The sequence below is a fragment of the Trichosurus vulpecula genome, chromosome 6 (genome assembly GCF_011100635.1).
Source record: "Trichosurus vulpecula isolate mTriVul1 chromosome 6, mTriVul1.pri, whole genome shotgun sequence".
Lineage (NCBI taxonomy): Eukaryota > Metazoa > Chordata > Mammalia > Diprotodontia > Phalangeridae > Trichosurus > Trichosurus vulpecula.
The window spans coordinates 138,947,081-138,972,616 of NC_050578.1; the positions used below are offsets into that span (position 1 = coordinate 138,947,081).

The window sequence follows — 25,536 nt, forward strand, 5'->3', positions numbered from 1 at the left end:
GAGATTTGCTCCACACTCTAGCCTAATTGGACCATTAACTGTGAATTTCATGTAGTCTACCACCTCCATACATTTGTATAGGCCACCCCCACCCCCCAGGTCCCCAAAGCACACCCTCCTCACTTCTGCCTTATAGAATCCATATCTCCCTTCAAGGCTAAGCTCATTTCTCTGAAAACTTTATTATCTGCCCCACATGGAAGTGTTCTCTCCCTTCTGAAATTTTCTTAAAGCACTTTGCCTGGATCTTTCTTTTGTTCCTCTCACTTCCCATCATGGGCTATACTTTTCTGCCTATTCCCTTCATCCCCACTGACCATAAGCTTCTTGAGGGCAGCAGCTGGATCATTTGTCTTTATTTCCCTAGCACCTAGAGAGGTGGTCTCAAACAGTGTCTATATATAACTGATGGTGAATAAATATTTGTTGAATTAAATTACATTTACTAAAGACTTCCTCTGAGTAGAGTTCTGTACTTGGTGCTGAAGGTTGGGTCACTTCTATCCTGAATATAACCTGCTTTGTTTATACTTGTTTGCATGTTGTCTCTGCCATTAGAGTCCTTGAGGGCAGGGTCCATCTTCTGCCTTTTTTTTGTATCCCCAGTGATTAGTAAGTACAGTGCCTGGTACATAGTAGATGGTAAATAAATGTTTATTGGTTGATTAATTGATCATGGAGTTTAAATTCTATTAGTGGGATCCGACATAAGGATATAGTTGCAATACAAAAATACTACATCAACCCATTATTCAACAAGGATATATCATGTGCCCACAATGTGCCAGATGCTGTGCCAGGGAATACAAAGACCACAGTGCAAATGGTCCTTGCCCTCAAGGAGCTTACAGTCTAGCCAGGGAAGACAACAGAGTTTTGCAGTAACACCAACACCTGTTTTATATAGATGAGTCTTGTTTCCCTAGGTTCGGGGATAGGAAGGGCAGCCTTAGGATTCGATTGACCTTGGGGTACTGCAGCTTGATTATTTCTTTGATTTCTGGCCAAATTGTAAGGCAAATGTCCTAAGGTGAGCTCAGGGAGAACAGAAATCTCCTGCAGAGCAAAGGGCAAAAGCTTGCTTGATCTTGACATTCGGAATGAATACCAACCTTGAAAGTTGGGCCTCGTGATCCTTCCTTCACGACTTCTCCCCTTGGTCCAGGTATAAAAGGCCCAACCCATGATAGGGGAATTCATTTGCTGCTTTGGAGTCTTAAGTGGAATCCCCATTGGCCTGCTGAGATGCCTTTCTGATTAAATGTAGCCAGTTGCTGGGGTAAACGCAGAAATAAGGGAGAGTATTTAATTAGGAATTATATCTTTAAAATCTTATCACAAGTAAAATTGTTTTTATTGTATTTTGCCTTCCAGTCTAAAGCCTGAAGCACTGAGCTGGTCTGAGCTTGTCCAGGTCTGCAATAGAAAAAGACAAAAATAGATACAAAGGGATTTGGGGGCAGAGTTGGCATAGATCAGGGGGATCAGGAAAGGCAGTATGTGAGCTGAGCCTTGGAGGATTTGAGGGATTCTGAGAGAAAGAAGTAAAGAGGAAGGGGATTCCAAAAGCATGGAAGCAGGAGGTATGAGTACTATGGGTGAGAAACAGGAAGAAGGGCATCTGGCTGGTCTACAGCATGAAGGGAGGGGAGGTAATGATGTGAAGGTAAATGGGACAAGGTTGTGAGGCTTTAAGTGATAAACACAAGAGTGTATTTGATCCTGGAGGTAATAGGGAGTCACTGGAGTATATTGAGTAGAGGAGTGACATGGTCAAATCATTTTAGCAGTTGTACGAAAGATGGATCAGAAAAGGAAGAGAATGGAGGGAGGAAGACTAATTAGGGGGCTGTTGGCAAGAAGTGACGAGGGCTTGAATTGGGATGTGAATGGAGAGAAGGGGAAGTGGGAGATATTGTGGAGGCAGAAAAGACAAGATTTATCATCTGAGTCCTTACAAAGGGTGAGTGAAAATGAGGAGGGAGGGATGGTATCAATACCTTGAATATGTGACTACAAGGATGGATAGCAGCCCTTAAAGCACCAGACTCCCCAGGGGATGAGGTCCTTCTCCTCCAGGCACTCTGCTGACAAAGACCACCCTCTAGGCCATACCATTAGGCTTTCTAATTCATGTGCCACACCTTTCACAGTGGATATCTGGAATCCACAATGCTATTAGTTCATTCTGGCTGAGGTGGGATGATGAATCCTTCCCACTTCCCTTCTGGATTTTCCTCAGACTGACCCAGCTAAGACTTGCTTTGTCCTAGTGCCCCTCCCACTCCCAAATGGAGTATCAAGGTCTCCACACTATGGGGCAAGCCTGGGGTCTCTGTCCCTTACCTTTTGGATCTCACCTCCCAAAGTCTCAGGTCGCTCTTGGGTTGCCCTTCATATATGTCGATGTCTACTTGACTCAGCTAATGATCTGCCATGTTTTAGCCTGGTCACTCAGCTTCTCAAGATCCTCCTGAAGTCTGTCCCCATCTTCTTGGCCTCCCACTACATACTGGTCACATTTACTTTGTGCTCCTTCTTTATCAACGTATCAGTCAATCGACAGGCATTTATTAAATACCTCTTCTGTTTCAGGCTGGAGATAAAAAGACAAGAGGTAGTGGTAAGATCAATGGATTAGAGTCAGAGAGCCTGGATTCAAATCCTTCTAATACTCTTCACTTGTGTGATTCTTGCCAAGCTATTTCTCTGGTTCTCACTTTCCTTATCTATAAAATGACAGCTTGGATTAAATAATCTCTAAGAGTATTTCTAACTCTAAATCAGAAATTCTTTACTTTTTTTTTCGTGTTTATGGACCCCTTTCATTGCCTGTGAAACTTATGGACCCCTCGTGAGAATCATGTTTTGTTTTCATTGTTGTTGTTTGTTTGTTTGAAAGCCTATGTCTCCCTCTCTTGTTCAAGTTGGGAGTGAAGTGACCATTCATGGGCCAATCCCAGTTGAGATTGTTATGGGAGCTTGGACCTGCTCCATTTCTTACCGTGGATCCTCCTTGGGTAGCCCAAAGAGACTAAATGCCCTGGTCTTCTTACTCCATCTTCACTATTCCCTACTGCCTCTGAAACAGTGTAGTTTGTTGGTATTTTCTCAAGGATCACATCAAAATTGGGTTGTGAGCCTGAGGGGATGGAGTTGCCCTCTATAGTAACAGGGAAGGTGGGGATGGATGAGGGTTAAGGGAGAAAGATAATGACTTGTGTTTTGGACATGTTAAGTTAAAATGTCTACTGGACATACAATTCTAGATGTCTGAAAGGCAGTTGGAGATGCAAGATTGGAGATCAGCAGAGAGATTGGGGAAGGATAGGGAGATTTATGAATAATCAGCATAGAAACAATAATAAAATTCACAGGAGCTGCTGAGATCACCAAGTGAAGTAGCATAGATGGAGAAGAGAAGACACCCTGGGACAGAACCCTGAGGGGCACCTATAGTTAGAGAGTGTGATCTGGAGGAGGATCTAGCAAAGGAAATAAAGAAGAAGTCAGAGGGGTAGGAGGAGAAACAGGGGTGAGGACTGAACTTGGCTTTTCCTTAATGCTCTCCCTGAGTCAACCAAATTAGCTTTGCATTTATTTATCTGTGAATTGTTTCGCCCCAATAGTTTGTAAGCTCTTTGAGGGTTGGGATCACTTCCTTTTTGTCTTTCCTCCCCAGCACCTAGCAGTTTTTTGGCTCATAGCCAGTGGTTACTAAATGATAGCTGAATGAATAAATGAATGATCTCTGAGGACTCTTTCAGCTCTCAAATCCTATGATGACATGAGTGTGAAGACCTCCTTTCTGGAGAGGGAGAGAGAGGGATAGAGAGGGAGAGAGGGAGAGAGATTCAATATAGGCTGAGTAGAGCACCTAAATGGCTTAGTGGATAGACCATAGAACTTAGAATAGGAAGACCTGAATTCAAATCCTGCCTCAGATACTCTGTGACCCTGGGTAAGTCAGTGAACTTCTCTGTGTCTCAGTTTGTCCATCTATAAAATGGGGATAATAATAACACCTACAGGGTTATTCTGAGGATCAAATGAGTCAGTATATGAAAAGTGCTTTGCAATCTTTAAAGTATTACATACATGCTGATTATTATTATTATCCTTTTTATTATTATTGTTAAGTGTAGGGTCATGGATCTATAAGTTCCTTTTTGTCTTTCCCCCAGAACATGGTTAATTCTTTTATAGGAAAAGTAGCACAGATGCATTAAAAAGCAATCTTCCACCTCTTCTCCCTCAGAGCCTCCTTCCAGCCCAGAAAGCTATGCTTCTTTTTATGTTAACAATTTACAAGCAGATAACAAACATAAGATGTCAGAATTCTTTCACTGCTTACCATTGTCCCCTTGGGCTATCAGGTGGAAAACAATAAATTAGGATTTACTCTACCTAATTAGGGCAATAATTAAGGCTAATAACTCTGGGCTTCTTCCAAAAATATTTCATAGTTATATTTAAATAAACTTTGACTAGCATTTGTTCATACAAATGCCTACCAAAATGAATAAGTTTACTTCATAAATTACTTTAAATTAAATTAATAAAATTACGTTAATCTTATTGCTAGAATTTCTCTGGGATCTAGAAAGATGGCAAAAATGTAAAAATGGCCTGTTCAGGATCTAATAGCAAATCACTAGATCTGAAGCCCAGTTTATGAGGCAGCTGGTGGTGCAGTAGATAGAGACCTGGAGTCAGGAAGCCCTGAGTTCAAATGTGGTCTCAGATACTTGTTGGCTGTGTGACCTTGACAAGTCACTCAACCTCTGTGTGCCTCAGTTTCCTCAGTGGAAGAAGGTGAGAGTCTTAAAAGAAATATTTGTAAAGCACCTATCAGAGTGCCTAGCCCATGATCAGTGCCTAATGTATATGTGTTTCCTTCCTTCCTTGTAAAAGATACTGCTTGACAGTCAAAGACTTTTGTCTAGAGGGCTAGTAGTTCTTTATCTTCAGTGCCCTGTGATTCCTTTAGTATGGCTTGTTCTTTCAGATAACAATCCCCTCTAGACTCAACCAACATTGCTGGGTTCATCATTTTACAGCCAATCTGGTGATGAGCCTCTCCAACTGTGCTCAGGTGACAGTCATTCAGCCTTATCATTCAACTAGTACTTCTAGCCTTTCTAGACTGGTGGGCTCTCCCAGGACCAGAGAATCTAAAGGGAAGCGACCTTTGAGGTCACCTGTCCCAAGCCCCTCATTTGACAGATGAGGGCCAGAGAGGTGTAGTTGTGGCTTGCCAGGTGCTAATTTGCAGAGCCAGCATTCAGACAGATTCCAGTGAAAGCAGAACCCTCCACAGTGCTGTGAGGCTCCGGGGCAGAACTTCGATGGTAGGGTAAGTGGATGAATGTTAAAGTTGTGGTGTAGGGGATGGAGCACTGTCCTAGATGTTAGGAAACAGATTTCTAGTTATAATCAATCAGCCTATTGGTGTGGTTCTTCCATTAACTAGCAGCATCCATAAAATAAGGGATTGGACTTGGTGATCTTTAAGCTACTTTATAGCTCTAACATTCCATTATTCTAATGGACACTGAGGCAGAGTTACTAATGGATAAAGCTTTTCTTATGTTTCCCTCCCTCCCTTTTCTGTGTGCTTCTCTAGATTTCCCATACTCAAAATGCCCTGTATGCTTTTCACTTTGACACTTCTCTCCTCCTTCCCTCCCTTCTGCTTTAAAATAATCTCTTCGGGCTGTTCCCTATCCTTCCTGTGACTCCGCTTCTCAGTCTTTAAAAGTACTATTCACTATGACTATACCATAAGAAATGACCAAAGGAATGGTTTTAGAGAAACTTGAGAGGACTTGTATGACTGATGCAGAGTGAAGGGAGCAGAACCAGGAGAACAATTACTACAATAACAACATTAAAAACCGATGAATGTAATGACTATCCCTGATTCCAGAGGGTCTACAATGAAGCATGCTACCCACCCTTACTGATACTGGACTGGATACAGGATGAGACATATTTTTTGGCATAGTCAGTGTAAGAATTTGTTTTATTTTGCTTGACTATGTATATTTGCTATAAAGATTTTGTTTTGCTTTTTTTCAATTGGGAAGAGGGGGTAGTAGAGGTAGAGACAGTATTGGCAAAAAAGAAAAGAAAAGAAAGAAAAAGAGGGTCTTTGAAAGCACTTTTTTTTTTTCAAAAATGCACAGAGGAGAACAGAAAGAAGGCCAGAAGGAATCATGGATAAATAGGGCAGCCTTGAAATGTACTTTAAAAGAGAACTAAGCCGTATGTGCTAGGGATTTGCAATTTCATGTCCAATCCTCTTTCTTTTCTACTATGCATATGGAAATGTTTATTCTATTTGGCATTTGTTACTCAGTTTTTAAAAAAAGGAAAGTACTATTCCCTCATTGCTCTGATCTCAGCTAGTTGTCCAGGAAAGGGAAGCAGGAAGCCAATTCATACAAAGGTGTAAAGTATAATTAATAATTACTGGTGCCTTAATTTGTTACTTTTCCTAGGGTATAATCATTTAGAAAGAGAGGCTTGGAAAGGGTACCCAAAGAAATTAATCAGCAAATCAGTATTCTTTTTACTTCAAAAATTAAAAGTCAACAGCTATGAGTAGTATCTCTATGATCTATATCTTGCTTCTTAAAAAGCACAAAATAAATTCAATAGATTAGTTTTGAAGCTGCCCTGCCTGTCTGCGTCTCCTTCTGACCTTCCTTCTGTTCTCTTCTGCGCATTAAAGAAATGCTTCAATAACCCTCTTTTCTTTCTACATTTTTTTGAGAGAGAGGCATCATTATTGTTTACTCCCTATTCCCTCCACTGTACCCAGAGGGTCAATTTTTAATCTGTGTGGCTGTCAGCCAAGGGACAGATTTGAGTTGGAGAAATCTTCTTACTCTTCACTGTGGCCAGCATCTTCCCTTGGTCCAGGCTAATGGACAAAACTAGCATTATCTATCCCAGCTGTTCCAAGTTTCTTATTTATTTAAAGTTCAGAGGGTTATGTGTGGAACAAATATTTGTGTCTTTGGGCAAGTGAGGTGTGTGCCATTGAATAAGGAATGTGTTTATGTTGGGAGGAATGATGGGGAAAGGGGGAACTGAACATCTTCTGTCAAAGAGAGCTGCAAGGGCTTGGGAAGAATGAGTGGATTATGCAGACTGCTCTTAGCTAAGAACTGCCAAGTGGGAGAAGTTAGGATTAGAATGTGGCCAGGCAAAAGTTCCCTGGAGGGACCTAAGAAGAGATCAAGTTGTCATGAGGATGTATCTTCAAGGCTATTGAGGTAAAGGCTCAATGCTCTTGTTTTCGTTTGATCCATATTCCTTGATGCTTCCTGAGCCGTCGTCCTGGTGAATATCAGGCCACTGGACCCAGATGGCTCTGGAGGAGAAAATGAGGCTGGTGACCTTGCACCTCCCTCACTCAAATCAAAGTCAACTGCAAGTCATTTCCCCGATGTCATAGTCTTCTTCAAGAATGAAGGACAAACATACTTCCTTGATAGTTACAATCCGGAGGCAGTCTTTCTCATCTGCTCATGTGCCCCAGGCAATTACAGTTTGGGAGGCCTGCTTGGATGGTCCAGTAGCTTCACCAGTGTGGATTACACATCTCCCAGCCCTACTCCATCCTTCTCTGGTAGTCTTTGAGAGTGGCTGCATCCTGTGGTAGCCATCTCTAGTGCAAGGGAGGGGGCAGGGCGGAAGGAAGAAAAAAAGAGAAATTCACATGATAACTTTATTATATATTCAAAAGGAATAGCAAGTTGTAGATTTGCAGTTTCATGTACAATCATCTTTTTTATTACACTATTTAATGGAAATGCTTGTTTTATTCCATAAATTAATTTTTTTAAGAGAGAGGAGAGGGAGAGGGAGAGAGAGAGACAGAAAGAGGTTGTGTCTAAAAGACTCCCTTTCCTTTTGCCACTGTGGCCATGGGTCTCTCTGAGTTTGGCTGGGCCCTTCCTCACTCACCACACACAGAGCCAATCATTGGGCTCACCAAATCCTTTTTTGGCTTTATAGGACCTTGAACTGCTTTCCCTTTAACTTTGAGGGGTCAGGACCACCTCCATGTCTCAAGGAGGTATTGGAGCAGGACTTTAGCGAGGGATGGTTTAACTGGCCTGGAGTTAAACACACATCATAGTCTTGGATTAGAACTCTAGCCTGGCTACTCACTACCTCTTCAGTTTTCTAGTCTGTAAAATGAGTGGTTGGGTAAGATCTCTAAGGTTTCTTCCAGCTCCAAGATATATGAGCCTAAGTGCTCACACTGATGTGTGTGTTACCGAGTGCCTTGTACTTAGCCGCAGAACTACAGATCTTCTTGCTGGAAAGGACTTCAGAGATCATCTGACTGTTCCTGAATAGAAATCCCTGTACAACATTCCTGGGGAGTCTTCATGCAGCTCCTCCAGTCTCTTCTGGCAGATTGCTTCTTTTCTCTTCCAGATTCTCTCTCTAATCTTCCAGCTTGCCTTTTAGACTGGCTCTTTTTCTGGTACCTATAAAACAGCTGTGTTTCACCTAGTCAAAAACCACCACTGACAAAAGCCAATTTACCCTTGATTCTCCCATTCCCCCTAGAGATCATCCTCTAGCCCTTCTCTCTTTCTTGGTTAAACAAACTCCCTGAGAAGATATGTTGACATCTGGTGCCTCTACCTCCTCTTCGGTCACTTGCTCCTAAACCTTCTGCAATCCTTAGCATTCCACTGAAACAGCTCCCTTCAAAGTTAGCAGTGATCTCTTAATTTCCAGATCTAATGGCTTAACTGAGGCAGTGGAGAGAGGGCAGGGTCTGAAGTCAGGAAGACTCATCTTTCTGAGTCTTCAAATCTGACCTCAGACACTTATTAACTGTGTAACACATGGCAAGTCACTTAACCCTGTTTGCCTCAGTTTCCTCATCTGTCAAGTTAGCTGGAGAAGAAAATGGCAAGCCACTCCAGTATTTTTGCCAAGAAAACCCCAAGTGGGATCACAAAGAGTTGGACATGGCTGAAAAATGAACAATGGCTTGACCCTCATTCTTCTTGGTCTCTTTGCAACCTTTAATACTGTTGATCATCCTCTTTTGGACAGTGTCTCCTCTCTAGACATTCCTTTTCAGACCGTCGGTCCTGCCTGCTTCTCCTCCTCCTTGTCTGACCATTCTTTTTAAATATCCTTTGCTGAATCTCCATCCAGTTGCCCTTGCTAATGGTGGATGTCCCCTACCTAGGCCTTCTTCTCTTCTCTTTCTATATTATCTCACTTGGTAATCTCCTCAATTCCCATGGGTCAAATTATCACCTCTAGGCAATGATTTCCAGATCTTACATCTCCAGTCACACATCACCACTCCCTTTTGGACACTTTGAATTAGCCAACCCAGAAGCCATCTGTCCTCTCAAACACCCTTCCCTCTTCCAAGCTTCTCTATTATGGTTGAGGGCACCTACCTTGACTCAGTTTACCTAAGTTCCCAACCTCAGGGTCATCTTGATTCTTCACTTGCACTCACCCCACATACCCACAGACTCTGTTGTCAATCTGGTTGTTTCTATCTCCACAATGTCTTTTCTCTAAGCATCCTTCTTCCCACCCATCCACCTACCACGGCCCTGGTGTGGGTTCTTGACACCTCATGCCAAGGCTCATGCCACTGTCTCCCTTCCTCAAGTCTCTGCCCATTCCAATCCCTCTTCCACTCAGCTGCCAGGGATATTCTTGAAGCACAGATCTGACCATAAAACCTCCTCCCATCCTTCTCTGTTAGCTCAAATAGCTCCCTATTATATCTAGGATCAAATAGAAAATTTTCTGCTTTGCGTTTAAGGTCTTTTACAACCTGGCGCCTTTCTACCTTTCTCGTCTTCTTACCCCCTACTCCGTGTCCTCACTATTTCTAGAAGAGGACAGTCTGTCTCCCCACTTTGTTTTTTCCACTGCCTGCTCTCCCTTCTTACCTGTGGCTCCCAGCTTCCCTGGCTTCCTCCAAAGCTCAGCTAGAATCTTACCTTCGGCAAGACGCCTTTTTGGGTTCCTCCTTCTCTCTCCTTCCCCTGACCCCCACCCCCCACCCCTCTACTCCACCTCAGTGTCTTGCCTTGGAGTTTACCTTCCATTGACACTGTATATATTTTCTAAGACACTCTCAGAGTCTCTATGAAGAGCTTTGGAAAGGATTGTGAGGCGTGAGGGACGCTGGCCAAGGACCGCCCAACATGGTATGCCTGCATCAAAGAAAGCACTGTGTTCTGTGAGCGAAGCAGAATTGCAGTAGCTCAAGAGAAACATGAGATGCACAAAATTAGAGCCACCTCCACCCCAAATGTTCCCATGAACTATTTGTGCCCAACCTGTGGAAGAGCCTTCTGAGCTCGTGTTGGTCTGATCAACCACAGATGGACACACTGTACCTTGACCCCCACATAGAGACATCATTTTGGTCCTCTTGGAGCACAAAGGACAACAACCAATATATTTTGTATGTCCATGTTGTCTCCCCATTGATCTGTGAGCTCCTAAGGGCAAGGACCAAGTTTTTGCCTTTCTTTGCACAGCCAGTAGCATTTAGCAAAGTGCCTGGCACGCTGTAAATATGCAATAAAGGCTTGTTGACTGACTGTAGTTTCCATCTAAATGTCTACTCCCCTCCTGCTTCTGGGACCCTGGTGGGCTGCTAATTATAATTTATCATAATTAATATAATCTAATTATGGCATGATTTATGATTAGATGACATTTCTCCTCATCGAATCTTACGTGCTCTCAAGTAAATCCTGCCTGGGAGGTCAGGCTTTAATATTTTAAGACTTTGTAACTTCATCAGGGCAGTGCTCAGGTATCCCTGCTCCTCTACATCCTTAGAAGGCAATCTTTGAGAGGTTGAGGGGAAGCTGCTGGGACATTTGATAGTAACCCCACATTGCTTCCTTGTCCATTAAGAGATAGAGGAGAGACAAAGGATGGTTTTGTTCTCATTTTGCCGTTTTATGAGCTGGAAAATAGGGATAAAAATAGCACCTGCCTCCCAGGGCTGTCGGGAAGATCAAGTGAGCTAATGTTTGTAAAGCACTTGGCACAGGGCCTGGCATGTAGTAATTGCTTAATCAATGTTCGCTTCCATCCACTCTTCCTTAATCCCACTTTATCTACAACAAACATGAGAAGAATCTGCTTTCCAACTGGAGACCCACAGCCCTAACACCATGGCCAAGGTGACTGGGGGACTGGAGTACTAGGAATGGCTGGATCAGCAGGTGCCAAAGAGCTTCATGTCAATTACTAGTTGCTATGGGCACAAATTTTTGTGACAGTTTGTTATTGATGACAAACATTGAAAGTGTGTGGGTGGTCTGCTGGATCTGACAAATGTGTTTGGCTCAGAACCACATTTGGTTGGCACTAAAATTGGCTGCCTTGTATGATTAAGGACATTAATGTCATGCAGAGATCCTATGGGGGTAATACGATTGTTCTAAGGATGGCTTTTCCTTGAACATCTACATCAGTACAGGGGGGAAGCAAGGTTGCCTTCTCAGCCCAATAGATTTTTAATTGAAGTTTAGAACTGGTGATCCATGCTGTGATGTGGGCTGGTTTGAGATATGAACTGCAGTGACTGAGCCACAGGGACTGAGACCTCAGGCTCTCTTCTATCAGGTTGTCCTGGACAATGTGCGTGAGATTGCCATGTGGGCAGGACTACATTTTGATGAGACAAAATGTTTGTCCTTATTTCCTGATAGCCAATAAGAGAGGCTAATGCCCACTCAATTCCAGGATCAAAACTAAAAGATTTCCATAATGTCAGAGGAGAACACATGTACCTTTATCTCAGAATCTCTTTGGGGTTCCAAACCAAGACTTGGTCAATGATGCTGTACCCTATATAACATCTATTTTGGACCTAATAGACAAGTCAAATCTGGCACCCTGGAAGAAATTAGTGACAGTGAATACTTTTATCTTACCCTATACCTCTTTTCATTTTAAGAATGAAGACTTTGCTCATCTCAGCAACACAAGGTACAAAGACAACTCCAAAGGACTCATGATGGAGAATGCTATCTACATCCAGAGAAAGAACTATGAAGTATGAATGCAGATTGAGGCACACTTCATGCTAGCCTTTCCACCCCCCCCCACTTTTTTTTTCTTTTTCTCTCTTTTGTTTTTGTTTTTGGGTTGGTTTTTTTTTTGGTCCTGTTTCTTCTTTCTTATGATTCATTCCATTGGTCATAATTCTTCTCCATAACTTGACTAGTGTGTAAATTAATTCAATGCGAAGTTATACATGGAAGTTATATGGGATTCCATGCCGTCTTGGGGAATGTTTCAACAATCCAGCTAGCAGCTGTTGTGGGGGTGTAAGACCAACCCAAACCCAACAACAAGAAAGCTACCAGCATGCTGCAAAAGCACAGGTTCTTTTGATCTGCTTAACTAAGGAAAGCTACATTAAGGGGTTGACAAGCTTACTTTAATCCAGCATACAGACAGCATTCACTTAGTTCAGGGGAAAAATCCAGCACCCTGAACTTCAGAACAAAATACAAACAAATTACAAACATCAATAGGTAGACCCAATACAATTCATAGTTACCAACATCTAGGTTCAGCCCGGGAGCTCAGAACAAGGGCTGGCCCAGAGTCACACTCGCCACCGCTGCTGTGGGTAAGAGCTCCAAAGAAGAGAAAGCCAACCCCTGGTTTTATATCTTTTTCAGGGTCAGGGGTGAGTCACACATGCGACTCACTCATGTGACCTACAATTGTCACAAAGAGGCAACTTAAACCCACATGGTCTAAGAGCCTCTGATGTCCCAAACCTATCACTCAAACTCATGTGTAAACTAGGCCCTCCCCTGAGTCAGCCCCACCTTGGGCCCCACTTTAGTTACCAATCCACACCCACATCAGTTTTACACCTAATAGGGGTTTGGGCCTGGGGCTTAGCACCTAGTAAGGCTCAATGAGATACACTGAATTACTCAAAGGAAACAAAAGCCAACTAAGTACTAAGAGCCCATTTTGCTTACCAACACAGGGAGGGAGGTGGGGAAGGAGGGAAGAAAATATGGAACTCAAAATTATGTAGAACTGAGTGTTGTAAACTAAAAACAAAAAAAATTAACAAAAAAGAAATATTAAAAAAAAAAAGAATGGTGTGGTTTCTAAAAGTGCCCTTACCTTTTTGGATGGGACAACTAAAAAGAAAAGCAAGAGGTAGCCATATCTCTCTAAGAGAGTCAAAATCAACTTCCTGCATTTTCTCTACAAAATGGGAGGTGGGGAGGCAGGGAATGAGTTTGTTGCTACTGATTGTAATAATTGGGTGGGTGGTTCATGGGCTGACCTCAATGGACCTGGTTTGGCTTTCTCAACATTTCTTAAGCATGACTCTCAGCTAGAAGACCTCACCACTTGTTTGAATAGTTCTATGAAGAGAGAGTTTGGCAATATATGGAACACTGAAAGAGACAATAACCCATGTCCTTAGACAAAGTGATCAACGCTAGGGCTATCATAATGCTGGAGCAGCTAGGTGGCATAGTGGATAGAATACTGGGCCTAGAGTCAGGAAGACTCATCTTCCCTGACTTCAAAGCTGGCCTCAGACACTTATTAGCTGTGTGACCCTGGGCAAGTCATTTAACCCTGTTTGCCTCAGTTTCCTCACCCATAAAATGATCTGGAAAAGAAAATGGCAAGTATCTTTGGCAAGAAAACCCCAAACAGGGATAACAGAGAGTTGGACACAACTGAAAATGATTGAACAACAAAAATCACAATGTTATCCTAAACAGATCAGTGAAGGTGAGGGTGCCAGAGACTACCAAGGCTCCAAACAATCTGACTCTTCTAAGTTTAGAAGAGAAGCTTTGACCAGACCTGATAATTATCCACTGAGAGAACCTCATTGCTTCCCTCTCGGACATCACTGGGCTACACATTTGTGCCTGGCACATAGTAAGTACTTAATAAATGTTTACTGATTGATTCATCTTGAATTAGCCAGAGCTGGTAAAATTGCAAAATATCAAATAGTGTTCCAGCAGCTGACCCAGAGAGGATTTGGCATTTCTAGTGACATTGTGATTGTGGGGGCCCTGGGAATGACTGTATTATCCAAAATGGAGATGATGAAGAGGTAGGGAAATCTCATGAGAAAACCATTAGTATGATTCAGTCAGGTGGGACAGAGATGTATACATTTAGCATGTTACTTACCAGTGTGAGACAGTTCACAGAATGAATAGAATCTCTCTGTCTCTCTGTCAGTCTCTCTATTTTAGCAGGACATAATGATTTTGATCCCTTTTAACCTGATTAGTAAGTTTCCCTTTTATAGGCTTACTGAAGGTTTTACTTTTATTCATTTTTTTCTATATCAAATATATATCTCATATATATGTATATACATATACATGTTATATGGAATTTAAGTTCACATTAACTATCATGTAACATTATTATTACCTATCCAGAAGAAAAATTCTGAGCCATAGTGATATTGTAATGATTTTGTGTCTTTTAAAAAAAATTTAAACACAGTTACCAAAATATTTTTAAAAAACAAGTTCATGGACCCCAGGTTAAGAAGCTTTGAGTTACAGGCTGGGTTAGGTGCCCTCAGAGATCCTTTGAAACCAGAATAGAGATTTCATTGACCTAAATAACCTGAACAACAACTAGGGAGGAACAGCTGGGGCTTGCCTCAGAAGGCCGACATTTAGAGGGTGATAGAAGGTCTTTCAGTCCTTCAGCAACATAGCTACAACAGAGTTCATCCTCTAGTTAGCAAGAATTAGGCTCAGATTAGTCTGACCCCTCATTTTTACACATAGCGAAATTGAGGGTCAGAGAGGTTAAGTGATTTGCCAATGATTGCATAGGTGGGATTTGAACCTACTCCTCCTGACTCCAAGTCAAACACTTCACCCCCAAGGGTTAGCATTGATTTAGGGTGTGCCTGCTTCATAGTAGGTGATTGATAGATGACTATTGACTGACTGTTTTGTGCTGCCTAGGTCCAGAAATCCCTTTTGACTCTGTCCTGCTCCCTGTCCATCTCCTCCATGGGGTAGTCTGATTCAGGCTTCTCTGCCCTTTATGTCCCCAAACCAGGGCAAGCTCTCATTAGTGGTTCATTTTCTTCCATCTTTTCATCCCAGGTGAGAACTTCACCCTGACCTTCCTGATCTTCATTATATAAATATAGTTATAAGCTGCATTATTATCCCTGAAGCAATGCAGCCCCTTCACTCTCACATGGCTGGGAGCAGGCTGTGAACTCACTCTCAGATCTCAGGCCTTGTGTTTCTCTACCCTTCTTTACAGTGAATACAACTCCCTCCGCACCGCCCCCCCCCCCCCAAAAAAAAACACCACCACCAACAAAAACAACTCCTTTTCTCTTGGGATTTCTGGGCTATGAGTCATGAGAAGGGCCTTCACCACACTAAGTCCCAGTGGAATCTGGCCCTGGAGGGCACCGTCTAAGGACAGCCCTATGGATTCATCTCTGTGGGGGGTGGTTAAACTGGGCCAGGTTTCAGTGGGAAGAGAGCTGGCTAACTGTCCCTTGGCTTCCCCTTCTATCTTTACTTTGAGCTAGAGGGCGGGGAAGGGTGTGGGGAGATAGCAGGGCAGTGACTTTTGGATAAAATCAAGTTTGCTCAAGGAGGTAATTTTAAAAAAAATATTTGGAATGTTTTCCTTTGCTTCCGGATTGTAGTAGCTAGAGAGCAGACTTTGAAGACAGGAAGACCTGGCTCAAGTCCTATCTCCGACACATGCTCACTGTGTGGCCCTGGGTACTTTGGCTCTCAGTGGTAGCCTAGGCAATGCCAAGGCTCCAAGTTGTAGAAGGGGTGTCAACTTGCACTGGTAAAGGGATTTTCCTCACCAGTGAATCACAGGCTTGGTCTTAGACTTGTCCTACTTTGTTTCATCTGTGGATTGGCAGAGCAGGTTCTGTTGAATGTTGGAAGCTTCCTAAGGTCAGCCACTGTGGCACTTTTTCTTGTGTCTTATCAGCTCTTAGCACAGAGACTGGATATTACCAGTGTTTAAGAAATACTGTTGATTGACTGGTTAGAAATTTGGGTGAAGGGGAGGAATGAAAACAGCTGAAATCCTTAGATGATGAGTTGCAAAAGGAAAAATCATTCAATTTTAATATTATGTTCAACCCACATTTATCATGCAAAACAGTGTTTTTAGAGCTGCTCAGCCACCTGTGGTGTCCACTCAATTCACCCAATTCTCACCTCTGCTGTAGCATGCACAGTAGCCATACCCCACAAATTGTCTTGGCAGATGGGCTAAAACCAGGCTGGAGGGTAACAGTTGGGCCTCAAAGCCATCGATGAGTTAGGGGGATGTCTAGCTCAAACATGTGAAGACTTCCTCTGGCAGAATGAGTGGATGAGAACAATTTGTTCCAACGACCATGAAGGCACCTGGAGTAGGCACTGTGGAGCGCTTAGAGCTTGGGCAAGCATGAAGATGCCAAGGTCATCCTCTGCAACCTAAGCCTGGTCTTGATTTTTGTCTTACCACTGAACATCGATGACTCAGGAAGAGAGAATGAGGCTGATGACTTTGTGCAACTCTGCCTCACTTAAATCTAATTCATGAGCAAGTTAAGACACAACCCTCAATGTCATTGGTCATCTCCAACACTGAAGGACAAGCAGAAACAACAATCATGCAAAACAGAATGGTAGTATACATAGTGGCTAGAGGACTGTCCTTGGAGTCAGGAAGACCAGGGTTCAAGTCCTGCCTTTCAACCATCTGGAAAATGAAGGGAATGGATGAGAAGACCTTAAAGGTCCTTTCTAGCTCTAAAGCTATGACCTGTAGAACAAGGATTGGACCTGAGATGTCAGCGGTGAAGAGGGTTCTGGGCATTTATTCTATTAATTCAAGGTGGCACCTTCTTTGTAGCTTAAGACTTTGCAGAGTCTGAGAGAGCTGCCTAGAGCACTAAGAGGTTAGGTGGGTTGCCCAGGGTCACCTCCTCCAGTATGTGTCTGTTTCTTTGTGATCCTATTGTTGAATGAATTTATTAGCTATGTGCTCCAGGACAAGACATTTCTCTAAGACTAGAAGTTAAATAAGAGCTGGCAATCTGTATTAGCAAAAGGAATTTCCCCAACTAGGAGAGATTTTTTAATTTTTAAAATTCTTTTCCCAATTATATATAAAAAACCAATTTTAACATTTTTCCCCCAAATTTTGAGTTCCAAGTTCTCTCCCTCCTCTCCCCACCATTGAGAAGGCAAGAAATTTGAAATAGGTTATATACGTATAGTCATGAAAAACAAATTTCCATGTAAGTCATGTTGTGAAAGAAAACATAGACAAAAACAAACAGAAAAATAGAAAGAAAAAGTAGCTTCAGTCTGCATATAGGCTCCACCATTTCTTTCCAGAAGAGTTCTTTATGCCACTAAAATCATAAGTCTGGACCAAAATAAAATGATTTCCATGGGGCCCCCACACATGAACTCAAGAGAAATTTAAGAAACATTCCAAATGTTTCCCCAGCTCTTTAGTGAAACTGTGGGGAAATGTTCCCCACAATAAACAATGTATCCTCTTTGCAGATAATAAGAAAGGCTAGAAACACTTGGGCAAATCACCTAGCCTCTCTGTGCCTCAGTTTCCCCACTTGAAAATTTGGCAATTGGACTTGATGGTCTCTAAAGTTTCTTCCAGTTCTAGATCTATGATCCCAGGATACTATGATCCTTTTCCTATATTCATCTACTCGGAGGCTCAGAGAAAGTAAAGGTAGATAATAGCTCAAAAAACAACCTGAGGTTTGTTTTATGGATTGTAACATCAATGTAAGTCAATCATTTATCCTGGCAGGAGAGAGAGAGAGAGACAGAGAGACAGAGACAGAGAGAGAGAGAGAGACAGAGAGAGAGAGAGACAGACAGACAGAGACAGAGAGAGGCGGGGAGGGAGGAGAGAGAATCTTATTATATATAATATATAATACATACATACATATATAAAATTACATTGAGAGAAGTAAAGTGTTTAGGGAGAGGGAAGTAACAACAATAATCTGCTTTTCTCTGGTCAGATCACTTCCCCGGGCAGTTCTGGGGGCCACAGTTCATCAAGAATATTGACAAACTGGACAAATATCAGGAAGGGAGGCTGGTGAAGGGCCTCTAGCTCGTGTCACACAGAAGGACTGGCTGATGGAACTAAGACCATTCCACTTGGAGAAGAGAAGACTTAGGAGGGCTGTACAATGTCTGGCACTTAATAATTAATAACTTGTGGATTGATTGATATGTTAGTTATCTCCAAGGATCTGAAGGGCTTTTTTATGTAACAGGAAATGTACTTATTTTGCTTGGCCCTAGAAGGTAAAAATAGGAGGGATGGGTAGTCGTTGCAGACAAATAGGTTTAGATCTTGTCAGGAAAAAGATCTTATGTCAGGGCTGAGTCAGAAGGTCCTAAATTTTTTCTCTCAGTAGAAGTTTTCAAGTGGAGGATGGAGAACCACTTGTGGGAGAGAAGATGCCTGAATAGGTATCACTGGGACTAGCTGGCCTCTGAGGTGCCTTTTAGTTCTGATATTCAGGGAGTCCCTATCAATGGAGTCCACTTATGGGGACCTTTCATCTTAGAAGTCCAAGAACACTTCAAAACAAACAGCAAGATATAGTGGCATTTACAAAATGTAGTTCTTGAAATTTATGTAGTATTTTGCTACTTTATATCATAAATTAGCTAATTTACTCTGAAATAAAACTGGGGCAAATGGAGGGTTATAGTTCTTAGTGGGATAACTCTGAATTCAGGGCTTGGTTGTTTGCTGACTCCATGCTACTCTTTGCAAGCCAGCTATTGTAAAACCATCTGAACTCTGAAAGAGTTGGGCTGATTCCAAGAGGCATCCTTGGCTCTGGCAGGACTGGCAAGGACTGGACCTTGTTTTAAAATTCCACTCGCTAAGAAAAGAACATGGAATTGGCTTCCTCTGCAGTGGAGGAAACTCTTAACTTTCTAACAGGCTAGCAGTTAGACCATTTAGTATTTTTTTTTTGCTAAATTTTAATTTTAGAAATTTTTTTTTTGTTACTAAGAAGTAAGGTTTTCTCATCAGTGAGACATTTCTCTCCCCTGTTTCATGTGTTTTAGATCACAGATTTAAATTATCTTATGTTACAGTCATGTTTTTGTGTGTTTGAAGAGTTGCTGGCATAGTATATGCTTAATAAATGCTTCCTGACTTGGAAAATCTTCAATCAACCAAATGTTTACATATGAAATCTGATTTTCCTTTCCAATTACATCGTAATATTGGAATTCTTCCTCTGGATCTATTGTTTTTTTAAAATCTGATTTCCATTCTGGAATGAAATTTGGAATAATGCCCAGAAAGTGACTAAGATATCCATATTCTTTGACCCAGAGATCTCACTGCTGGGCAAAATCTCTAAGGAGGTCAAAGATAGAAAGGCCCCATAGACACTAAACTATTAGAGCAACAGTTTTTTATGGTAGCAAAAAATGAAATAAATTAAAAGTCCATTAGATGGGGAATGGGTAAACAAGTTTTGGCATATGAATGCTCTCTTGTAAGAAAAGATGAATATGATGGATACGGAGAAGCAAATAAATAAGTGAATAAATGATTAAATAAAGTGAAACAAGTAGAGCCAGGAAAATAATCTGGAACCACGTTACAATGATGTCTATGGATGCAACAATGACAAAAACAGGGAAACTGAATTACAGCAAAGTTGGCCTGAAAGAAGAGGTGTGAGAAGACACTTCTTTCTGCTTCTTTGCAGAGGTAGGAGAGAAGGAGGGTGGAACACTGCCTACAATGTCAGGTTTTTTTTGATGTGTTGTTTAATTTTTCTGAACCTTTTTGGCTTCCTTTTTAGAAAATTCTTTGTGAAAGGTGATGGCTCTTGGGATAGTGGTGGTGAGAGAGGCTAACACTGGGAAATGTAGATGATGTAAAAACAAAAGGTCGCAATAAAATTTATTAAAAATATCTAAAATAGATAAAAAGTATATAAGCTCATATAAGGGACTGGGCTGTGCCCCTTTTCTTTGTGTATTCCCTTAGCTTAGCCAAGTGTTTGGGAACACAGCAGTGGATGCATACCAAGTCCCCACTCTCCTCATCTTTGGAAAATATTACCATGTCCTTGCCTGAAATCCTTGGTCTCAAATGTTATCTGTACTTAATCAAAATCCAAAGGGACAATGTCCTGATCTAAAAATTTTAGTTATAGGATTTTTTTTTTAGTTTTGTTTTCCTTTTAATAGTGGTTTCTTTTTTCAAATTATATGTAAAGACAATTTTTAGCAATAATTTTTACAGGATTTTGAGTTGCAAATTTTTCTCGCTCTTTCCACTCCCCGTTTCCTAAAACAGCAAACAATTTGATATAGGTTATATATGTGCAATCATGTGAAACCTATTTCCATATTAGTAATGTTGTGAAAGAAGAAACATACCAAAAGAAAAAAAAACCCATGAAAAAAATGAAGTGAAAATAGTATGCTTTGATCTGCATTCAGAGTCCATCAGTTCTTTCTCTGGATGTGGATAGCATTTTCCATCATGAGTCCTTCGGAATCGTCTGGGAAGTTAAATTCTTTTCAAAGACCTGATCAGTTCGTGTAATAGAAAACTGTTTATGGTAATTTAACTAGAAGTAGAAACGTCTTTCTTTAATTAAACTAAGAGAACCATATTGCAAGAAGAATTCTGAGAGAGAGATTTAAAAGGACATGTCCCTTGGTTAACCAAAGAAGTCTTCCTGATTTTGCTTACGCCCTGGACTACACCTTGGTTTTCTAGGAAGAAAGCATCTCTGCAGAGGAATATGTCTGTAGTGGCTTTTGGTGAAAAGCCTCTATTAAACTTCAGTCTTTCTCTCTCTGGAGTTTTCCGTCTGTTTTATTATTAGTATAACATTGTATGTAGAAATGCTTGGGTCAGAGAGACTTTTAAAAGCGAGGCAGTTTCTGTTCCTTTGGATTTCTAAGCAGAGATCCTTGGATTTAGACAATTAACAAACCTTTCTGACAAGTTAGTGACAAACAAACAGAATGCTTCGTTTTTCTTCCACGTAATGAATGCCTCACAAATACGGTTCATTTATTTATTTTGAGGTTATGGGTTTAGACCTGACCCACTCACTCAGCTGTCTTGCTTAAGGTCTCCCATTCACTTTATTTCTGTACTCAGCACCGTCGTGGTAGGGGAAATGCCCGTTTTTCAGGAGAAGGGTGCTGAGCTGTTGATCTGTGGTCTGCTTATGGGTGAAGGGACACTGGGAAAATCGGTGGCTCAAAACATCACCTCCCACCCCGACTTATGTCACCAACTGGAGAGTCCTCTGACTGACCTTGAGAACTGGGATCCGACCTCGGTTACGTACTCCTGTGTGACCTTGTGCGGGTCACGTTCTCTTGGACTCGCCGCACCCCTGTCTCCGCCCCATCGCGGACGGCGCTCCAGCCTCCGCTTCCGCTCTCGCCCGTGCCCGCCCTGCCAGCTGCCGAGCCCGAGGCGTCCCCGCGCCCCTCCTGCAGGCCGGCCGGCCGCCCCGCTCTGCGCCGGGGCTCCCCTGGTGCATTGCCCCGGGCCCTGAGCCCCCGACCTCAGCCCGCCCGGCCCGCCTGCCTTCGGCCGGCTCCGGCCGCATGAAGACTAAGTTTCGTAACGGCGGCGAAGCGGCCCGTGGCCTCTGGGGCAGCTGCTGAACTGCGGGAGCGCAGAGAGAAGGGGGCGCCCCCGCGCCCGGTGGGGGCCCGTGCAGCCCCGCAACATGGAGGCCGAGGAGCTCGGGGTAGGTGAGGGAGAGGGAGGGGGAGGCCTCTCCTGTGCCCCGCCGCCGTCACTGCCCTCGCGGGCCCCGGAGCCCAGCACCCGCCTCCAGGCTTATCGCTGGTGCCAGGAGTTCCTGCCGGGAGCCTGGAGGGCGCTGTCCGAGGCCCAGCTCCACGTGCGCGTTGTCCGGGGCGGTCTCAGCAACCAGCTCTTCCTCTGCTCCTTACCTGACTGTGTCCAGTGCGTCTCGGACGAGCCCCGCCAGGTGCTTCTGCGCCTGTACGGTGCCATGCTGCCAACGGGGGCCTGTGATTCAGAAGGAGCTGGGCCAGACCAGAGCAAGCAGGCCGTCCAAGGGGCTGAGACCGCGGTGCGGGAAAGTGTCATGTCCACCATCCTGGCCGAGAGGTCCCTGGGCCCGAAGGTCTACGGGATCTTTCCACAAGGCCGCCTGGAGCAGTTCATCTCCAGCCGCCCCTTACGCACCGAGGAGTTAAGTTTGCCACACATCTCTGCAGAAATAGCTGAGAAAATGGCCATGATTCATGGTATGAAGATGCCGTTCAGTAAAGAACCCAAAAGGCTTTTTGGAACCATGGAGAAATATTTAAATCAAGTTCTGAGAATTAAATTCACCGGAGAATCCAGAGTTAAAAAATTAAACAAAATCATCAGTTATAATTTGCCTTCGGAAATGGAAAATCTAAGGTCTTTGCTGGAATCAACTACATCTCCAGTGGTGTTTTGCCATAATGACTGCCAAGAAGGTAACATCCTCTTGCTGGAAGGCAGGGAGAACTGGGAAAAGCAGAAGCTGATGTTCATTGACTTTGAATACAGCAGCTACAATTACAGAGGCTATGACATCGGCAATCACTTCTGTGAATGGATGTATGACTACACTTATGACAAACACCCCTTTTTCAGAGCCGACATCCTGAAGTACCCTACCAAGGAGCAACAGCTTCATTTTATTTCTAACTACTTGGCTGCCTTCCAAAATGGATTTGAAAACCTCAGCAATGAAGAGAAGTCCAAAATGGAGGAAGAAATGTTGGTAGAGATCAGCAGATTTGCCTTGGTGTCTAATTTCTTAGGGGGACTTTGGTCAGTCGTACAAGCCAAAAGTTCATCTATTGAGTTCGGGTACATGGACTTTGCACTAGCCAGGTTTGATGCCTATTTCCACCAGAAGAGGGAACTAAGCTTGTGAATCTTGGAGCCACTTGAAGCAGGGGGTCCCTGAACTGTTTGTGTGATAAGAGCAGCTGGGCAGGATTTCTCCTCTGTGCTCACCTCCATTGGGAACACCAATGTGTGGGAGACTACAGAGACTATATCAAAGTTGGGTGACATTTATTTCCTATCTCGTTGACGATTTCACTAGGAGTCTTTGACATGAGACCAGGAAGCAAAGTAGGTTTCGGCAGTTGAGTCATCATTTACTCCTCTTTCTGGCAGGTGGGGAGCTTATCCCCTCTACAGATACACATACAAGACCAAGCAGCATTAGGGGATGAGGCGGGGTATTGTTTCGTGGTTATGTATTTTTTAAAAATATGCTGGTAAAGATTGTGGCCAAGATGTTTGGCAATGGCCATGCATTGTAGACACTACTAGCTTGCAGAAGGAAACAGGAGCTGTCCACAGCGACACTGCCTGGAGGGCATCCTGTGTGCCCCTAGGGGCACATCCAGGACACTAGTGTCCCAACCCTTGGGTCCAAATTACCAATGCTCAAGAAAGCACATCCACATAGAGCTCACACTATGGCTTCCTTGTGACTGGTGTACGCGCTTTATTATCCACACATATCTTACAGTAACTAGAAAGAACCCTTCCCCGAATTGCTGGGCTGCCAGTGAAGGGGGCCAGAGTGCCTGTGGTGGGCCAGAGGGCTGGGGGCAGTGGGGAGGGTGAGTTCCCACAGCACCACCACATGCGTCCACCAGCTGGTGAGCCTTGTGTAGCTCTCCTGCAATGCCCCTGCCCTATGCCTCCCCCTAGCCTCTAGACCCTCCTGTGTCGTAAGGAGGGGAATGATTTAATAAGGGAGTAGTAAGAGCTGGGTCTTCTTCCTCCTGCTGCTGTTAGTGGGGTGGGGAGGGAGTCCTTGTAAAGGTGTCCTCTGTAAAGGTAGAGGTACCCCAGCTGCTTCCAGAGCCCCCACTTTTCCCTCATGACACTCTACTAGCACCAAGATTGGGGTGACCAGTGGACTGTGCTGAGGAATGGGGGCCTGAGAAGAATCTCTGTGAAATGTCCATAGGTATTAACTGGCCCTTTGGGGTAAACCTTGAGCCCTTCTTTACTCTTTGAGTTCTTTGTGCAAACATTTCTGTCACCACCCAGATTGTACTATGCTAAAAATATACGTTTTAAAATCAGAAAATAAAATGCAATGATTTGTATGGTTAAGATTCTGTCATTCACACCTTGGTATGGATGAAACAGAAATTCTTTAGGGACTTATGAGCAGTTAGAACTTTGAATGAAAGTTCCTGTGGTGATGGGTGACAAAACATTTTCCCGGCTAACCAGGGGAAGTCTCTGCTATTTAGTACCTGTTTGATTAGTATAACATCCGGTATAGAGTAAGTACTTAATAAATGTTTTTTGATTGAGCATGACCTTGGACAAGTAATTTCACATCCCTGGGCCTCAATTTCCTTATCTGTAAAATTAAAGTATTGGACCAGATAGCCACTGAGTTCACTCTGAGAGTCAAGGAAACACAGACCCTCAGAGTGTGGTCTCCAGAGGCCACCTGCAACAAATCACACCTGAACAAGAATTCTCTTTCTCACATACTCTAAAAATGATTACCCAGCCTCTGCTTGGAAACCTCTACGGAGAAAAAAAAACAAAACCCATTACTCTCTAAGCCAGCGCACTCCACTTCCGGACAGCCCCAAGTCTTGGGAAGTTTACCGCACTGGATCTCCCGCCTCTGCCTCTCCTTCCGCCCCCACCTCCTGCTTTTAGTTTGGCCCTCCGGCCTTAACCATAGGATTATAGGCTTTTAATTTGGCCCTCTGGCCTTAACAATAGGGTTATAACTGGGTGTTAAAAGATAGTATTAAGAAGGTTTAGACTCTAAGTTTAGAGGTAGAATCTCAGATTGGAAGCTGGAAAGGACTCCAGACATGCTCTCACCCAGCCGTCCCTCTCATTCCGCAGACCAGGAAACTGAGGCACAGAAGAGCCACTTGCCATATCCTTCAGCTAGGAAACAACAGATTTTTGGGTTCTTGCTAGTACAGTACATTACGTTCCCTGCGAGCGTTTTGGCAAACTCGATATAACTCTAAGGTCCAATGAGAGACTCTTTCAGTAACTTTTTGCAACGAAAGGCTTCTGGGAAGCTCCCCCCTCTCCGCAACTGTGGCGGTCAAGGGCGTCCCTGTTTACGCGCCATGACCTTGGAGCTGGGTCACTGTCCAGAATTCGGATTTTCGGCGGCGGCGAGGTGAGGGGTGTCTAGACAGTGCGGAGGAAGGAGGCCTAGGACTTCCCTCCTCGCAGGGCCCGTCCCCGCCGGCGCGGGCCGGGTCTCCGCAGCGGATCCGCGGAGGTCCCCGCCCCGCTCCAAGACAGCCCCTCCCAGCCCGGCCCAGACGAAGCGCAGGCGCCGGGGCATGCTGGGGCGGGGCTGGGCCGGGCTGAGGGCCAGAGCAGGGATCGGGGGCGGGGCGCACGGACTGGGTG

At 43.6% G+C, this 25,536-nt stretch overlaps 1 protein-coding gene across 1 annotated transcript; it reads left to right on the plus strand.

Annotated features, from left to right (window-relative positions):
• Nucleotides 1-21,455: 21,455 nt before the first annotated feature.
• Nucleotides 21,456-24,458, plus strand: LOC118854290 (choline kinase alpha-like). The gene is given in 2 exon segments (XM_036764645.1): nt 21,456-21,732; nt 21,735-24,458. Coding segments are annotated over 2 exon segments (1,338 nt in total). The 5' UTR covers nt 21,456-21,701; the 3' UTR covers nt 23,042-24,458.
• Nucleotides 24,459-25,536: the final 1,078 nt, after the last annotated feature.